Source organism: Gymnoscopelus microlampas (assembly GCF_963454915.1).
Source record: "Gymnoscopelus microlampas genome assembly, chromosome: 3".
Lineage (NCBI taxonomy): Eukaryota > Metazoa > Chordata > Actinopteri > Myctophiformes > Myctophidae > Gymnoscopelus > Gymnoscopelus microlampas.
The window spans coordinates 16,746,110-16,762,084 of record NC_139940.1 but is presented as its reverse complement, the minus strand read 5'-3'; the positions used below and the strand labels follow the sequence as shown (position 1 = coordinate 16,762,084).

Here is a 15,975-nt window from a genome sequence, read left to right as displayed (position 1 = left end):
ACCGGCAGAAAGTCATGGGAATATGGGCCAGGTGTGTAAGGTTTACATTGTACTTGGTGAATAAAGTGATTAAGACATTAAGGCGGTGAGGCGTGAGCCTACCTGCTGAGTATGTAGCCCTGTTTGCAGGTACAGTGGTAGCCCTGGGGCAGGTCATGACAGTCCTGTGTGCTGTTGCAGTGGTGGTGGCCATTGGCACACTCGTCTTCCTCTGGACAGTAGAGGAAAGACCAGCTGCTGTTCCTCAGAGGACACACTCCATCACTCACACCTGGAAATGAGAACAACTTCAATTACAGTGTACTCTATTCCTCAACCCGTACTTCAGTCAAATCAAATCTCGGGACTCGTGGCTTATTTTGACCCACCGTCAAGTCCTCCCTGCAGGCAGCGCCCGGCCCCGTTGCCTCCACGGGCGGCGCACCAGCCGCACTGGGGCCTGCCGATGCACTGGGAGCACTGGGTGAGCTGGGAGCACTGCGGTGAGCAGGAGTCGCCGCCAGAGAGCAGGCGCCCACACTGGCCTGCCTCACAGCGCAGCGGCACGAAGGACGGACTCATACACTAGGACACACAGGAGAGATCCACGGTAATTATCCAAACATATCATGTAATTGAATACATCACTAAAACTTCTATTATCAATTTGACATATGGTTATTTTGCTGTTGCACTCATTATCAATGAGTATTACCCTACAACGGCACCGACTGAATACCCCAAAAGCTCTTAGTACTTAGGATGGGTTAAATGCATTTCAGCGTACTGTATGAGGACATCTACAGTGACAAAAACCCCAAAGGAGTGGGGGCTAAATTATTATTATTATTAAATAGAAAAAAGAAATTATCTGTAAAAGAGATGTGTACAAAATAACCAGTCATACCTGCTGCAAAGCCATGCTCCACACACAGTGCTGCCAGCCCCCATCAGAGCCTCGGGAGCCCAGGCAGAGGCTGCAGTTGTGGAGGCTGTGGCAGGGTGGAGGGCACGGCAGAGGTGGGGAGGATTCCACCTGCATTGGGGAAACGTTGAGCAAGGCGTAGCTGAAACACGTCCAGTCGTAGGTGGGGTTCACACTCAGGATGCGCCTGGTCTCACCTGGATGTATGCAAATACAGTCAAGGAGTTAACAGTGGTGAGTCATTGTTGTTTTACGGTTCAAAGGGTACATTTGACCTTAGTTGTTACAATTTTATTGAAAATTATTCCAGATTAGTTTTGAGTATCTCTACAATACTTGATGTACCTGTGCGTTTGAACTGGCGAGTCCACATGCATTTGCCTGAGGCGGTGCATTTGGGGCAGTCGGAGGCTTCACAGCTGGTTTCAGTACAGTTGCTGGACAGGAAGATCTCTCTCTGGTTGATTCGACAGTCGTGTTCTGATGTACAGCTGACTGAACTGCTGATACAGGCCCCCTCTGGACAGTTGGTGCACCACTTGCACTGCAAGGCAGGCTGGGAGATCCAAAACAAACAGCAACACTTTATTCAGTTTTCAGTTTACACTACAAGCTAATGCCTGACAACCACCAACGGTGCAAAATATGACAAACCAATTTGCAAGTCAGAATTAACATTTCCTACAACAAACAAATCTAAAGCATTGGATTTCTCCCGCTTTTAACCAGTAACTTAACTTGTCCCGTAACAAGTTAAGTTATGAATAAAAAGGCTATACAGAACATTCTGGTCCAAGTGGCACGGTGTGACTGTGCTACCTGAGCTGGACTGGAGAAGGTCCTGGGGTGTCTGGCCAGACATTCACTGCAGGTTTTCAGTCTGCGACACTGGTCTGGTTGTCGAGGTGTGGGGGAGCATGGAGAGAGACCAGTGGAACAACCCATTCTGTCAGAGAAGGAGGGGAAGATTTTAGAATAGGATCTTATTCTCTTTATTAATCAAGGCCAACTGAAATTGATTTCATAACAGTATGATGTTAATAGTACACTGTACATGGACTCGGAAAGATTCATTGCATATAACAAAACCGAACAGACATCCCAATCTTATGTAAAACTGGAAAATACTACAAGATAACCAGCAACAAATAAGCCATACAGACAGGAAAGTTTGAACAATTCTGTTCTAGTTTCTTGCAACAGAGGTCTTGGCTCCCACAATTTTTAAATGCTTCCAGCCAACAAGTTTTGTAATATGTCTGTTATTACTGTCACTCAGAATAGAGCCTAATAAAAACAGAATGTCCAGACTTGTACCGGGTTACGCACTCTGTTTACTTCAGCACAGGATTGAATAAATGAATAAATCTGTTGCACATTGCACTGCGTCATCCATGTGAGTCTATGGCAAAACCATTCCCTGGGTTAAACCATTATCCTAAGGGTTCTACAAGTCTGAAATGAAATGCGTAGAAAATTAAGTGGATGTCCTGCCCCCACTTCCGTTTTGCTTGTGCAATCGCGTAAATAACTCCTACAGAAAACTAAATTAGCCGAAGCCTATCTATCTAGCTGTTCAGCAGAAAAGGATGAAATGGAAAAATTGGTGATTGGTTGACTACCCTTCCAGTCTGAAGAGCAGATGACAGCTTCCTGTTATACATTTTTACAGTGCGGAATTACAGACTCTGTAGCTGTAGCATTCAAAGATTGTGGAAGAGATAGTCTTGCTTGAGAGACTATGTGCCCTCTGTGATAGTGCAACAAATGGCCTGATATTTAAAATGTAAAAAAGAAAAGAAATGACATTTGATTGTGAAAATCTGAATGTGAAAGAAAAAAAAAATAGATTATTTTTGTAGCAGCCGTCTTCCTTGGAACTTTCAACATCTGTTTTTTTGTGCCTTCCCTTTTGAAAACGTGGCTGCAACATTTTGTATACGGCTATTGTATACTTGCTATGCTGTTACTTGACAGACATTTCATAGCGTATTGAAAATCTAATTCAGGCCAATTCGTCCAGCTGAAAAAGAGACAACAATTAAACAAAAAAAAGTTTGGAGCACAACTGGGCTATGAGCTGCTCTCTTTCCCAGATGAAGAAAATGAAAGACAGAAAGGCTCTGTTTAGACTCTCCACAGCTCTGTGCACACTGAGGACAGAAAGCATTATTGAACTTTATCAGTGAGATGTAAATGAAGTCTCTGTCTCCTCCTGTTTATGTAAGGAGCATTATGCTATGCTTACACTGGCAGGGACTTGATCATTGTATGTGGTTGTTATTTTGCCCGCTGTCTCTCCTCGTCTCTCAGAACTCACTGAAAATAAAAGACTCGAGACACTTTGTCTAGTTATGTCTGCTGGTGTGTATGCACAGTTAGGATCTTGCTAGCTCCGCGACAGAGCAATCTAAAAAGTCCTGTTTGGGGCATACAAGTCAACTTTTTTTTTTTTTTAAGGAATATTCAAACAAAGATGTTAATTTTTTATGTTCAAAGCCCCACTGTGAGAGGAATAATATGATATACCAATGCAGGACCTCAAACTCAGGACCATGCTACGCATACGCAGGTATTCAGATTGTTTGCATGTTGATGTACCTTTCAGCAGTATCTGATGAGGCACACGCACCCCTACACCAGATACAGCTGCCTGTGGTGGAGTTACAGGTCTCTGGCGTGGGCAGCAGGGAACAGGGATCAGAGGGCACGGTCAGTGTGAGCAGGCGTCCCAGTGTGACACCGTTGAAACCTCCCGACAGGAACAGACGTCCGTCCCAGCTTGTCATGGCCAGAGACACTGACCGGTTGACTGGCTCGCCCACCGCTGAAGCTGATAGAGGGAGAGAGGGGAGAAGATAAAAAATACAGTGGTTTGGAAGTAGGAATGGCTTGATCAAAAAAGCAGCCACAGAGAGTAAAAGGAATTAAGATGGCCATAGCATGTTTCGATCGAACATTCGTTAGAAATGTTTCAAAAGACCTGCCCTGGCTGGAGGCCACAAAAAAAAACACTCTTCCCAATTAGTTTGGTGAGATGTTTTCTACCGATGGCAGGGACTTGATCGTTGTATGTGGTTGTCTACCGATGTTTTCTTATCTGACCTGTACCAAATTAGTTACTATTTTACAATAATTTTATATTGTTTTAATCAGTTTGTTTATAATAATAAGTAAACAGTCAAGTGAATTACCTGGCTGTATCCAGGTGTTACAGTTGATCTGGTAGAGAGACACAGAGTTACTATAATCCTCTGCTTCTGTCCTCCCCCCAACAATAACCATGGTGTCTTTGATCAGGGCTGCCGCATGGAAGAAACGAGACAGGGGCTGTATAGGGAAGAAAATATCACATTTAAGACTCTTCTCTATATTGTCTCATAAAACACAACACATGCTCACATTAAAATGTAAAGGATAGAGCCTGACCAATGGCAGATTTTTGTATCTGATACAAATCCCTATTTTGGAGAGTCCTAGACCACCAATTATCGATGTTTTGAATGTATTTTGTAAACAAACATCTGCTAAATCTTGAAATCAATTTGAAAAACTGAGATTTCATTTAAGTTTCTATATGAGAACATTCAACTACTAAGCAAACAAATAAAATAAAACTTTTTGATGAATTATGAAAAACAAATTAAGTATATTTATTCAACTGTTGAAAAGAACATTTAACTTTAATTACACGATGAACAAGCAAACAACTGATGTAAACGGAACCACAAAATTAGCTGATTTACAAGCTCAAAACGTGCCACATCACGATGCGTCATGAGGTTGTAGATCGGCTATTTTGGAACATTTGGGGAAATTTTAACCAGGTTTCCCAAAGTAGGTTGAAAGTGGTAAAAAAAAAACAGAACACTATGTTGGCTAATTATTATCAGTAATCTTGTCATGGATTATCAGGTATTTCCATCATGTTTTCCATTTTAATTTTTATATTTCAATCATGATATTTGTAAATTCTATATATTTATATTTTGTTGTTTGCAAATGATGTTCTTAACCCCTAACTCCTCCCTGGGCGCTGTATTAATAGCGCCCACTGCTCCAAACTGTTTGGATGGGTTAAATGCAGAGCAGAGACTGTTGTTTTAAATTGTGCTCTATAAATAAAGTGGATTGGTTTGGAGAGCACAAATTTCATGTATGTGCAAAGTGCACTGTGATAGAAAAACCCTCTTTCCCTTTCCCTGCCATGCCAGTTTGGCAGTGCCTAGCCAGGTACTGTACCATACTACCTACACTACAGTACCTTGTTTCCCTGTGAGGGGACCAGCAGAGACCAGGTGAGGTTGGGGTAGTACAGGCTGTAGAGTTCTCCAGAAGGCTCCACGGTCTCCACATGGAAGCGGTAGCCTCCAAACACATAGACAGCATCAGTCTGCTCATGGTACACTGCTGAATGGCCATACAGACCTGAAGGAAGATTCAAAGACAATTCAGTGGTCAGCCAGAGTGAAACATAATGAGTCTCTGAATGAGACTTTATCATAAAGCACTATCATGTACAATGGAAGTGCTGATTATATGCCAGGTAATTACAAGCTATTCAAACACTATATTACAGCTTTCAACACACAAAGAGCCATGTAGTTGGTGTAAAACACATTTTGTTTATAGACCAGTTACAGGATAGGTCAAGTCAGAACTATGGGACAATTATTAAAAAGACTATTAGAGCTCCTCCAGACCTGTAGGAGGTGTCCCAGTATGAGAGGCGATGGTCCAGTTCCCAGACAGGAGACTAAACTCCAGCAGGTGGTGGTTGAAGCCGTTCTCAGGAGAGTAACCTCCAATCAGCAGCGCAGAGGTGTCTCTGCGCACCGTAAGAGTGTGGCCTGCTACCGGGGGCAGCACTGAGCTCTAATGGTGGGAGAGGAGATCGAGGTCAGTCTCTAATAATATGCTATATAATATATAGTATAAGACATATATCTATGCGTGTGTATCCCATAGTTCTCACCTTGTACTCTCTCCAGACTAAACTGCTGAGGTTGAGACTCCAGGTGTCCATGGCAACACCCTTCTCAGTGACCCCGCCCACCACCATCATAAAGTTGTGACTGGCTCCCTTGCCGCCGGGGAGAGGCTTGTGGTTGGTCAACAGGGCAGAGGCGTGGTGGTAGCGAGGGATGGGGGTGGAGCCTTCTTCCGCTGAGCTCGTCAACATCTGGGTCCAACGGTGCTCTGACACTGAATATCTGAACCAGGTGGCAAGCATCATGAAGCATGTATGTTATTCATACATTCAGTGATGGACATACCATGTCTGAATTTACAACCTCAAATTGTGGCTTTAATATGTCAAATCAATAATACTGGAGACTCCTTTAAATAAGGGATCTTTGTCAATATATAAGAATGTCATTACATTTAATAAGATATATAATTAAATAAGATGTCATTGTTCACCTGTAGACATTTCCCAGGATACCCTCTGAGAGAGAGAGTCCCCCGTACATCCAGAGGTTCCCCTGGGGCCCAGAGAGCAGAGAGTGGCCCATCCTCTGGAGGAACCTGTGAGCTTGGTTCTGTGGGGCAAGAGTCAGTTTAGGGACTTTAATACGTAGTTGTGTTCAGTGTGATTACATTGTGCTTGCTATATATTTTAGATGATATAAATTATAATAAGTTGGAGAACACATTTTTTAAATTAAACTAATATTCATGTTTAGGCCATTTTCATTTACTGGCGTTATCTGTTATACGTTTTTTATCAATACCAAAATCAAACTTTCCCCTCTGAAATTAATACTATTAGTAGTAGTTATTTAGGACGCCCCTGGAAATTAATAATGTTGTATTGTATTATAGATGTGATAATAATGTTTCAATATTGCCGTTAGGAAGAATATTGGGATACATTTACTACATGACCCTGTCTTGCGCCTACCGTACAGAAAGGCTAATAGGGAAAGAGAGCAGGGGAGATTAAGAAAACTAAATGCAAAAGAGAGAAGCTTCAATTACTTGGGTAGTTGGAGTGCATGATTGTGTAGCCATATTAAGTCGCTTACCACTGTGAATTGTGTGTTCAATAGCGTTTCCCACACCAAGCTACTGGAGTCCACGGGAACAGAGCAATCGGAGCCACCCCAGCCATCGGAGCACACACACACTCCCAGCGACTGAGAGGAGCAAAGATATCAATTAGCTCTTCACAAGGAACTTGGGTACACATTGGTAGACTAAATGCAAATCAGCAGTCTCAAAAGCCATCGCAGCACTTACTATATTACAAGATCCTCTTCCCTCTCCAAGTCCACATTCCTGGGGGCAGACTGGCCGGTCACAGTGGGGCCCGCCATGGCCCTGGGGACACTGGCAGAGGCCTCCTTCGCACTGAGCGTCTCCCTGGCACACCGGTGACCCGTCCTCTCCGCCGTCTGCACTCTGGCGACAGCGCCGCACCCAGTAGGAAGCGTTGAAGCCCTGGGGTCTGTCTGAGGACACGTTGGCCTCAAAGTAGACCGAGATCACACCTGGTGGTGAAAAAAATAGTTTAAAAGAAGAGTTAAGTGCTAAGAGTTATCAAACCATTCAATTTTCCAATTAAATCTATAAAATAAACAAATCTGTGCAATATATACAAGGAGCAGGTATTAGTTGTTACCCGAGGTGGCCTCCACTGTGATTGGCTGGGTCCTGGTGGTCCCACAAAACGCCCCAATCAGATTGTGGTCTGAATGCACCACTCCGTTGCCCAGGAAGCGAGGAAGGCCGTCAAAAACATAGATGTAGGAGCTCTGAGAGACAAACAGGAGATTTATGGCAACGTGTCATGGGAATTCTGATACATTATATCATGTGTGTGTGTATCTGTGTGAGAAATTCTCTACTGTCAACAATTCAAAAGCACACACGACATGGCAGTTTTTTTTAAAGAAGAGGTCTTAGTTGATACGGCTCAATGACTCGTCCATAATGTGCTTTGATGTCAGCAATCATTTTGTAGAAGCCGATATCGATATTACAATTATTTGCATGCCCACGTCCAGTCAGCAGTACTCAGTACTCACAGCACACTGCGTGTGGGAGTCAGGGTGCAGCGTGAGGGCCACAGGGGGACACAGCTGGCCGGGGAGACATGGAGCCAGGTTCTCGGTCACAGACAGAACCCACAGGCAGTGAGACAGGCCTCCCTTTCCCCCGATGCCTCCTCGCCACCCCAGGGAAGAGGATAGAGGCAGGGGGGAGGTGGAGGTAGTGGAGAGCAATATGGACCGTCCTTGACACTGGCGGAAGCATGTGCCGTTGTTGCTGAGGGAGAGAGAGAGAGAGAGAGAAATGATGAGGACACAAGAGACTAGGTGCGTTATTATCTAAGCAAAACAAAAGTCCCGTCAGCATTGATGGAGAGAGATGCATCCTCAGACTTGTGTTGTGCCATGAGGTTTTTACTTTACAACGATAAAGCACAGGGGCATTATGAGACAGAGACCGTGATAAAACTCGGAAAACACAGAAAGATTTAGACTAGAGATTTTCTCATTTGTACAGGCTTTAATATCTAGTTGCTTCAAAACTAACAGAAAATAAAATTAAAATAATATATTCACTCTGACAATCAAAAACAGAACCGATGTAGGGATCTGTAAGGTGTTTTCTCACCTGGGGTCTCCGTAGTATCCAGGCAGGCAGGACTCGCAGTGTGTTCCCTGGGTGTTGTGGGTGCAGTAGCACTGGCCCGTCTGGTTGTGGCAGTAGCCCTGCAGCGGGTCACCATGGCCGTTACACTCACATGGCACACAGCCGCCTCCGCCAGCCAGAGCCGAACCAAAACCACCTGGACGACAGTGCTCACAGTGGGGGCCCGTGGTCCAGTCTAAACGCGGGGGGCAGAGAAGACAGGATATGAGAGACAGAAAGAGAAAGCAAAAGACAACAAACAAAGGGAAAGAAGGAAAGAAAGAAAGAAAGAATGTAAGTAACTAAAAAAACAAGGCAAAGCACAGGAGAGACACCAGAAAAAGTTAGCAAAACCCAGCCATCTGTTATGTCTCACCCTGACACTGGTCGCAGATCCCCGGGGCAGTGATGCAAGTGGAGTGGAAGTTGCAGCCGCAGTCGACGTCACACTCTACCCCGCTTAGCACCAGGGTAGCAGGGTCAGATGTCCAGCCAAGGGAGCATTCACACTCGAACCGTGGGCTGCCGCTGCACTGGCCCTTGCGACACTCATTATAACAACTGGAGGGAGAGAATAAAATGTCAGAATTGAGATGCGCTTTATTTGCCAAGTCCAGTTACAAAGCCTGATAGGCGGGGGAGATGACTAAAACAGGACAGGGGGTGTTAACACAAGGTAAGAGGGTGGCAAGAGTCTTTGGCAAGAGAAACATTACCGATAACTTATGCCCCATAGGGAGGGAAGAGCATAAGAAAGAAAGTAAAATGGTGGCTCCTTACGTCTGGTTGCAGTGCAGAGTGCCGTCCCCCGTGTATCCCCTCTCACAGTGGCACTCGTAGGAGGTGGGGGTGTTGACGCATGTAGCGAAGGCGTGGCAATTGTGGAGCCCCAGCCTGCACTCCTCCACGTCGGGACAGGAGGGATAGGACCAGACGGCGTCCCAGTCCCCCTCGTCCAGGAGCTCCAGTCGTTCCAGTTCGATGTCCATGTCCATTTCAATGGGCCGCGGTGGGGCCAACGTCTGGGGCTCTGGGCTGAAGGACGAGAGATGGTAAATGTGAGAAATCAAACAGGAAGGACACAATAACCTGTTTAGACTAGGCCTGGATATTAACCCACTTAACCACTTAAAACCTCAATACTTAGTAAAACCTCCCCAGAATTCAAGAGGTTAACACTGAAACTGTACGGGACACCCAAGTTCCAAGCAGGCTGAGGTGATACCAAATGGCAACTATGGATTGGTCAGAGAATCCTTACTTGCGATGCACAGATGCATCCACGACGGACGAGTCGCGCGTGTTGTTACGGCCACATGCTAATTGTTTTATATTTGCATTTTGTATCTTCTCTTTTTGAGGATGTCTCCCCTGTGTAGCCTAATTGCGGTTGTTAGAAATCGGTGAGATTAGACTGCTGTTTGTCTGTGTTTGCTCTAAGGAGCTCTGAGAGCATACTAATGTAACCAAATGGACTCTTTCTGCTGCTAAAACTGACATTAATTGCCAACACTTTCACAGTGTGACACTAGTAGGAAAGCGCACATTGTAATAGGGGTTCAGGTTTCTTACTTGGCAGCCCTGGCTTCAGCCACAGCCACACTGCAGTTGTAGACAGAGGGGTCATCCATCCCTGCCCAGTCTCCTCTCAGACATCTGTGTACATGGGTGGAATACAGGTAAGGAATGGCAAAAACACAGCAACAATCAAGGGCACTCGTACATCAGTAATTCCCCTTTGTGAAAGAATAGGAGTTAGGTGCCAACAATGCTAAATAATAACAATAAAACTAATGACACAGTAGAGCAGACATTGGGGAAGAAGACAACATTACATGGGAAAGAGGAGAAAAAACACCTTGCTGGTATTCAGCCGCTTAAGCCTGATGTAAACTACATTGCATGACGTTGTCACATGGTCAAAATAGCCGATCTACAAGGTGACAACCTGTCGCAATGAGACTTGTTGTGAGTTTGTAGATTGCATATTTTTGCCATGCTACACCGCCGTACTACAAAGTAAATTAAGCATATAAGACTAGGCTATTTTTGAGATTTTTGGCCTATAATGCCCTGCCGAAAATAGGGAAGCCAGGTTGGAAGTGGATCTGTGTCGGGTCTCTGCACGTTAAATCACGTGTTTGCCTTTTCTTACTTTCCAATCGTAGGGTTGTTGTAGTCACCACACCAGCCACACTGGAATGTCCGCAGGCAGTCTGTGCAAGTACTCAAAGCCGAGCACTGCTTACACTGGGGCACCGAGTGGACACTGGGACATAGATGAAAGACAAAGAGTGAATTATACACCACTGACTGACTGATGTACATGAATGCTGTTTTCTACACAATATGACATAGCTATAACAATATTATGCTTTTTTTTTGTTGCCGTGAAGGTAATGTGAGTTCAACCAACAGCAACAAACAAAACCTTTAAAAAAGTGGTAACTCAAGCGTTCAGTTGAAACAAGGACAAGATTTATGTTGAGAAAAGAAAACTCAAACATGGACCTCATTGCAGTGCTTACCTGTCATACCAGTCTCTGCATTCTCCATACGGATACTTAGTGAGGTAGGCAGCGAAGTAGAAGCAGGCCTGGGCAGACTCACACCACGCACACTGGCTAGAGTTAGACAGACACTCCCCGCACGTCTTCCGCCTAAGATAGACAGACAGAAAAAAGTCCTGTTATTTAATCTCCTATTCTCTTTTGAAGATGTATTTGATTTCAACTGGACAAATTACTTCCATACACAGTTTTTTTTGTTTGATTTAATCATTTTACCACTGTATGCAATTAATATTTCGTTTTTATGTGGAGAATAATCAAGTCATTGAGTATAATCTCAACTTTCAATGTTTGTTTGCTTTTATAACTCACACCTGTAATGATTGGCCATTGTAGGTGAAAGTGCGTAACATTCCACTGAGAGGTCAACTCGGATGGCTGAGGAAAGATTCAAGCATTGGTGGTATAGTGGTAACATAGCTGCTTGCCATGCAGTTGACCTGGGTTAAATTCCCAGCCAATGCATTATCTCTACCTTTTCACTCGAGGCAAAATGTCATTGTGAGTTTGTTTTGAGGACAAAAAGTAGGTGGGTGGAAGCCAACTGGGTCAGAGGATGCAGCGATATTACTCACTGATTGCAGACTTTAGGACACCCCACTGGGTCACGGATGGAACCCTCTAGTCTTCCCCGCCGGCTGCACTGGTAGTCGCCTTTCTTACTGAAGTTGATTTGCCACTCACAGTATGGGTCCTGCAGGTTAGACTTCATTTTTAATCATTGTACTCATTCAGTCTGTCGACATTCAGTCAAAAATGTCTATTTTCAACTTGAGAGTTCTGATGTCTTGAAAATATAACATTGTGAGTTTAACTCATTGCATCAACATTCATTTAGGCAGATATGTCATTTTGCACTGGAACCCATCATATAATGGCAACGTCAGCAGCACAGAGACAAACAAACGGCCATCATATATGTCCCATCGCAACATGGTTACCTGAGTGCATGCTGAGCAGTCCCTGTATTCCTCGCAAAGCGTGCAGTGCTGTGGAGCCAACAGCAGATGGCGCTGGGTGTCTCCTTGCTCCTCGGGGCAGGGCTCTTCTTCTTGGTTGGCCCGCAGGAGGCAGCGGGCAAGGGATGGACACCAGCCGCAAGACTGGTCCGACAGACAGGCCAGGCAGGACATGTACCCCGAGCAGAACCCCGAGCGGTACGGCTCCAAGAACAGGAAGGAGATCTCCTAGAAAGAAATTAACCAGACTAAGCGACTAGGAAGATATCAGAACATGTCTGTTTTTAGTTTTTTTTCATGGGCAACAAGGACACTTGGTTACCATAACATGTCTTATAACTTCTCTCCATTCACTCAATTCTGTATTAATCACTAAAATGCTGTTGCACTCGTATTACTGGACCCCTTTCATGTGCAGATGTACAATGATTCCACATTATGACGCTACACTGATCCACTGTACCCAGGGGGCAAAACCCACCTTTTTTTAGGGTGCTGCATTTGCCCTGCCATAAAAGGTTGGCCACCAGAAATAATATCTATGACCCTCTAGGATCACAATCTATATGGACAACCCGGTCAATTTTTTGCTGGAAATCCAATATGGCCGCCTCAACATTGGCCCCATCAGAAAATAGCTGTGGTGATAACTTTTTAACCAGATGGGCTAGAAATGCAAACTTGGTGTCTATTTCATAGTTTATGAGCATGAGAAACTCAATGGAATACTTATCTTTATGATTGGATGTGTCTGGAACCCTAATTTGAATGTTACCAAGATGCTGGCTACTCGAGAATGAGCTATTCAGGGGCCAAAGGGGGTTTTAAGTTGCTGAATGCTCCTCCAGATGCAGAAGCGGGTTTACCTGGCTTTTCAGCATTCTGTGCAAACCAATAGACAGGCTAGCATTATTGCCTACCTTCCACTCATTCCAGCATCGCCAACTGATCCTTCTGTCCTCAAAGAAGATATGAAACGACTGGTCACTACATCACATGCACTGGGTGATAAGTACACCATTATCACTGGAGATCAGGCTACATATGAACTCGCAGTTGCCATCAGAAACAAGCACCAAGATGAGTTTGGCAATGAAGTCCTGTTGCTGGGAGGCTTCCACCAAGCTCACAACTACACGAAGGCTATTTGCAAGATCATCAGGGATGCAGGGGCAGAGGATCTTCTTGTAGCAGTAGGTCTCTGTCAGGAAGGAACTGCCAAGAAGATGTTTGGTGAAAAGGCTATACTACCAAACCTTACACGCCCTCAAGGTCCTCAGTGAAGCCATGTGGCGCCTGCTCTGGGAAGCTTTTGAGACATGGTCAGCAGACAGGGACACACAGCCCTGGAAGCCACAAGTTGAGTCGGTCTTGAAGATCCTGTTTGAGAAAGAGACAACTGGGACTCAGAAATTATCCAGGCGAGGCGTCCAGAGATGGCAGTCCTAGGAGAGCAGCTGCTGCTTTTTCAGGAATCATTGAATGGGCAACCAACTGCAGTCCTCTGGGCAACCTTCCTGGAGATGTCAGATATTCTCCAAAGGTTTATCTACTACGATCAGGAAGGTGACTGGACAGGACATCTCTGTGAATCAGCAAGAATGCTACCCTACCTCACTGCAGCAGGCCACTACAAGTACGGGCAGCAATCTTTACCTCTGTATTTGGCTGAGATGAAGAAACTACCAGAAACAGCTTCAGGGGGTACATGAAGCACTGATGGCAGGTGTATTTGTTGGCAGACGAGCAGATGGCAGCCACAACAGTGTTGCTCTTGACATGCTACTGGAGCAGACCTATAATGCTGATGCCAAGGAAGCAAGCAGTCTGGATGGCATTACACTCAGCCCTGCTGCCCGGACAAAATGGGTCTACACAAAACCACTCACTGCAGCTGTCTCTGCAGAGCTCAAGTCTATGCTCCACCTCCACTCCTCCAACCCACACCATGAGTCTGGTCAGAGGCGTGTAACCCGGGATGCAGAGATGGTAGTCAAGGTCATGGCAGCAGTGGAGACTAACCCATTTACAGTGAGCACATCATCCATGATCAACATATCTACAGGACAGTGTGCTGATTCCACAGTCAAGGACGACTTGATGAGTGTGAAAGAACTGGGTCTGAAGCTTAACACTTTCCACACTCAAAACACAAAATCCAAAAAAATCGAAGGGGAAAACCTCAGCACCTGGCAAGAGCAATGAAATTACTGCCTTCCTGCGCATGACCCAAATCATAGCCAGTGGTGGAGAACTCAACCTTGTTGACTTTATAGGCAACCACGAGTGCAGTGACTTCCCCCCTTCCCTCTTCCAGGAAGATGGCAGGATGAGAACAGGTACCAAGGCAAGCCTTGTGAAGGTCCTGAAAGAGGAGACCAAAGTTGCATGCATCCCTGACCTGCCTACAGAAGACAGAAAAACAGCAGTAGTTATTGATGCCATGTATGCCATACGCCATTGGTCGTTCCTGAAAGGTGAAGCATTTGGAACAATCGCTGAACGATACCAACATCTGCTGTTTAATTATGTGCCTGCTGGCACAGAGATCATTCACTTCTGTTGTGACCGGTACAGTGGACCTAATCTTAAGACAGCTGAGCAAGAACACAGATATGCTCGACCAAAACCTTCCAAAGAATATGAAGTCAGTATGCATTACACAGCTCCAGATCCTCGGGATTTTTTTGCTGTGTCAGCTAACAAGGCAAACCTATTGAGTTTCCTCTGTGACGAATGGTGTGAAAATGAGAAACTTAAGTCGGCCCTTGGTCCAACACATCTTTACCTGGGTGGGGGGTTTAAAGAAGAGACAATGAGTGTGGTGATCAAGGAGGGGTCTATTGAAGATGTCCCTGCACTAGAATCCACACAACAGGAGGCTGATACAAGAATAATACTCCACACCCTGTACAGTGTCCAGAATGACAACGTTGACAGAGTTGTCATCCATGCCAATGACACAGACATCATCATCATGTGCCTTTACTATAAAGTAACCCATCTCAGATGCCTTCCAGAGCTATGGGTGAGAACAGAGCAAAATTCATACCTTCCTATCCATCAAATGGCATCAGCACTGGGGCTCGCACAGTGTCGTGCCCTGCCCTTTATCCATAGTTTAAGTGGCAGAGATACCACCAGCTATCCCTTCTTCGAAGAAGGCATGGTTCAAGGCCAGCATGTGTCTGGATCTCCCTGCACTTGAGGAGTTTGGTGAAAACTCTTCTGATTCCCTCTCAGATGACGTCATCAATCAGGCACGAGACCTCACAATTGCTGTATATACATCCAAAGCGGACCACCCGGAGGATTTTGACCTGAGTAAGCTTAGAGTGTACAAGTTCCTCAATAATAGATCAACCCTCTTAAAGCTGCTAACCCCGACAGAGAATGCCTTTGACCTGCACCTGAGAAGAGCTGCTCTAGCAACCATAATAGATAAATGTGCACACATCGCCAAGCCGGATATTCCCTCTTTCGCAGAGTACTGTATGGATGGTCTCTCAGTGCTAGCAATGCAGTCCCCCTTGCATCTACCGAGCCAGCCTGGCCTGTGTCAATGAACAAGGCAATATCATGCAGCTGTATCAAAGGCTGCCAGAGAAACTGTTCCTGTAAAAAGAAGGAAATTCCATGCTACTTAGGATGCCGTTGCCAGGGACTGGAGACACGATGCAGCAGGATCAGTGCAACACTTGACAACAGTGACAGTGAATAGCATTGTACCATAGTATCATTGGCTTTAGAAGCAGGCAAGACAGCACCATAGAGGTCAAAATTAACCTTTTGTAGGCAACCTCAACTCCGCTTTTACTCTGTTTGTCTCTAAGTAGTCTATATTTTGTTACTGTAATGCATACCACTATGTTAATTTGTATAGCCCTAAAGTTGAAGTTTT

At 45.1% G+C, this 15,975-nt stretch overlaps 1 protein-coding gene across 3 annotated transcripts in view; it reads right to left on the bottom strand.

Annotated features, from left to right (window-relative positions):
- The window catches only part of megf8 (multiple EGF-like-domains 8), a 45,276-nt gene that overhangs the window by 9,980 nt on the left and 19,321 nt on the right, over positions 1-15,975 (bottom strand). For 2 of the 3 annotated variants that reach the window (XM_084052543.1, XM_084052545.1), the window contains exons 17-39: positions 12,057-12,302; positions 11,691-11,809; positions 11,074-11,205; positions 10,701-10,814; positions 10,118-10,201; positions 9,326-9,580; positions 8,922-9,106; positions 8,528-8,741; positions 7,936-8,176; positions 7,530-7,662; positions 7,148-7,398; positions 6,934-7,044; positions 6,329-6,447; positions 5,880-6,117; positions 5,608-5,779; positions 5,169-5,332; positions 4,099-4,234; positions 3,506-3,737; positions 1,724-1,850; positions 1,250-1,460; positions 887-1,101; positions 369-564; positions 103-271 (exon numbers count right to left, since the gene is read on the bottom strand). In XM_084052543.1, coding sequence (XP_083908669.1) covers positions 103-271; positions 369-564; positions 887-1,101; positions 1,250-1,460; positions 1,724-1,850; positions 3,506-3,737; positions 4,099-4,234; positions 5,169-5,332; positions 5,608-5,779; positions 5,880-6,117; positions 6,329-6,447; positions 6,934-7,044; positions 7,148-7,398; positions 7,530-7,662; positions 7,936-8,176; positions 8,528-8,741; positions 8,922-9,106; positions 9,326-9,580; positions 10,118-10,201; positions 10,701-10,814; positions 11,074-11,205; positions 11,691-11,809; positions 12,057-12,302 — 4,064 coding nt within the window. The remainder of the gene's footprint in view (positions 1-102; positions 272-368; positions 565-886; positions 1,102-1,249; positions 1,461-1,723; positions 1,851-3,505; positions 3,738-4,098; positions 4,235-5,168; positions 5,333-5,607; positions 5,780-5,879; positions 6,118-6,328; positions 6,448-6,933; positions 7,045-7,147; positions 7,399-7,529; positions 7,663-7,935; positions 8,177-8,527; positions 8,742-8,921; positions 9,107-9,325; positions 9,581-10,117; positions 10,202-10,700; positions 10,815-11,073; positions 11,206-11,690; positions 11,810-12,056; positions 12,303-15,975) is intronic. The other variant, XM_084052544.1, reaches the window with a different exon arrangement.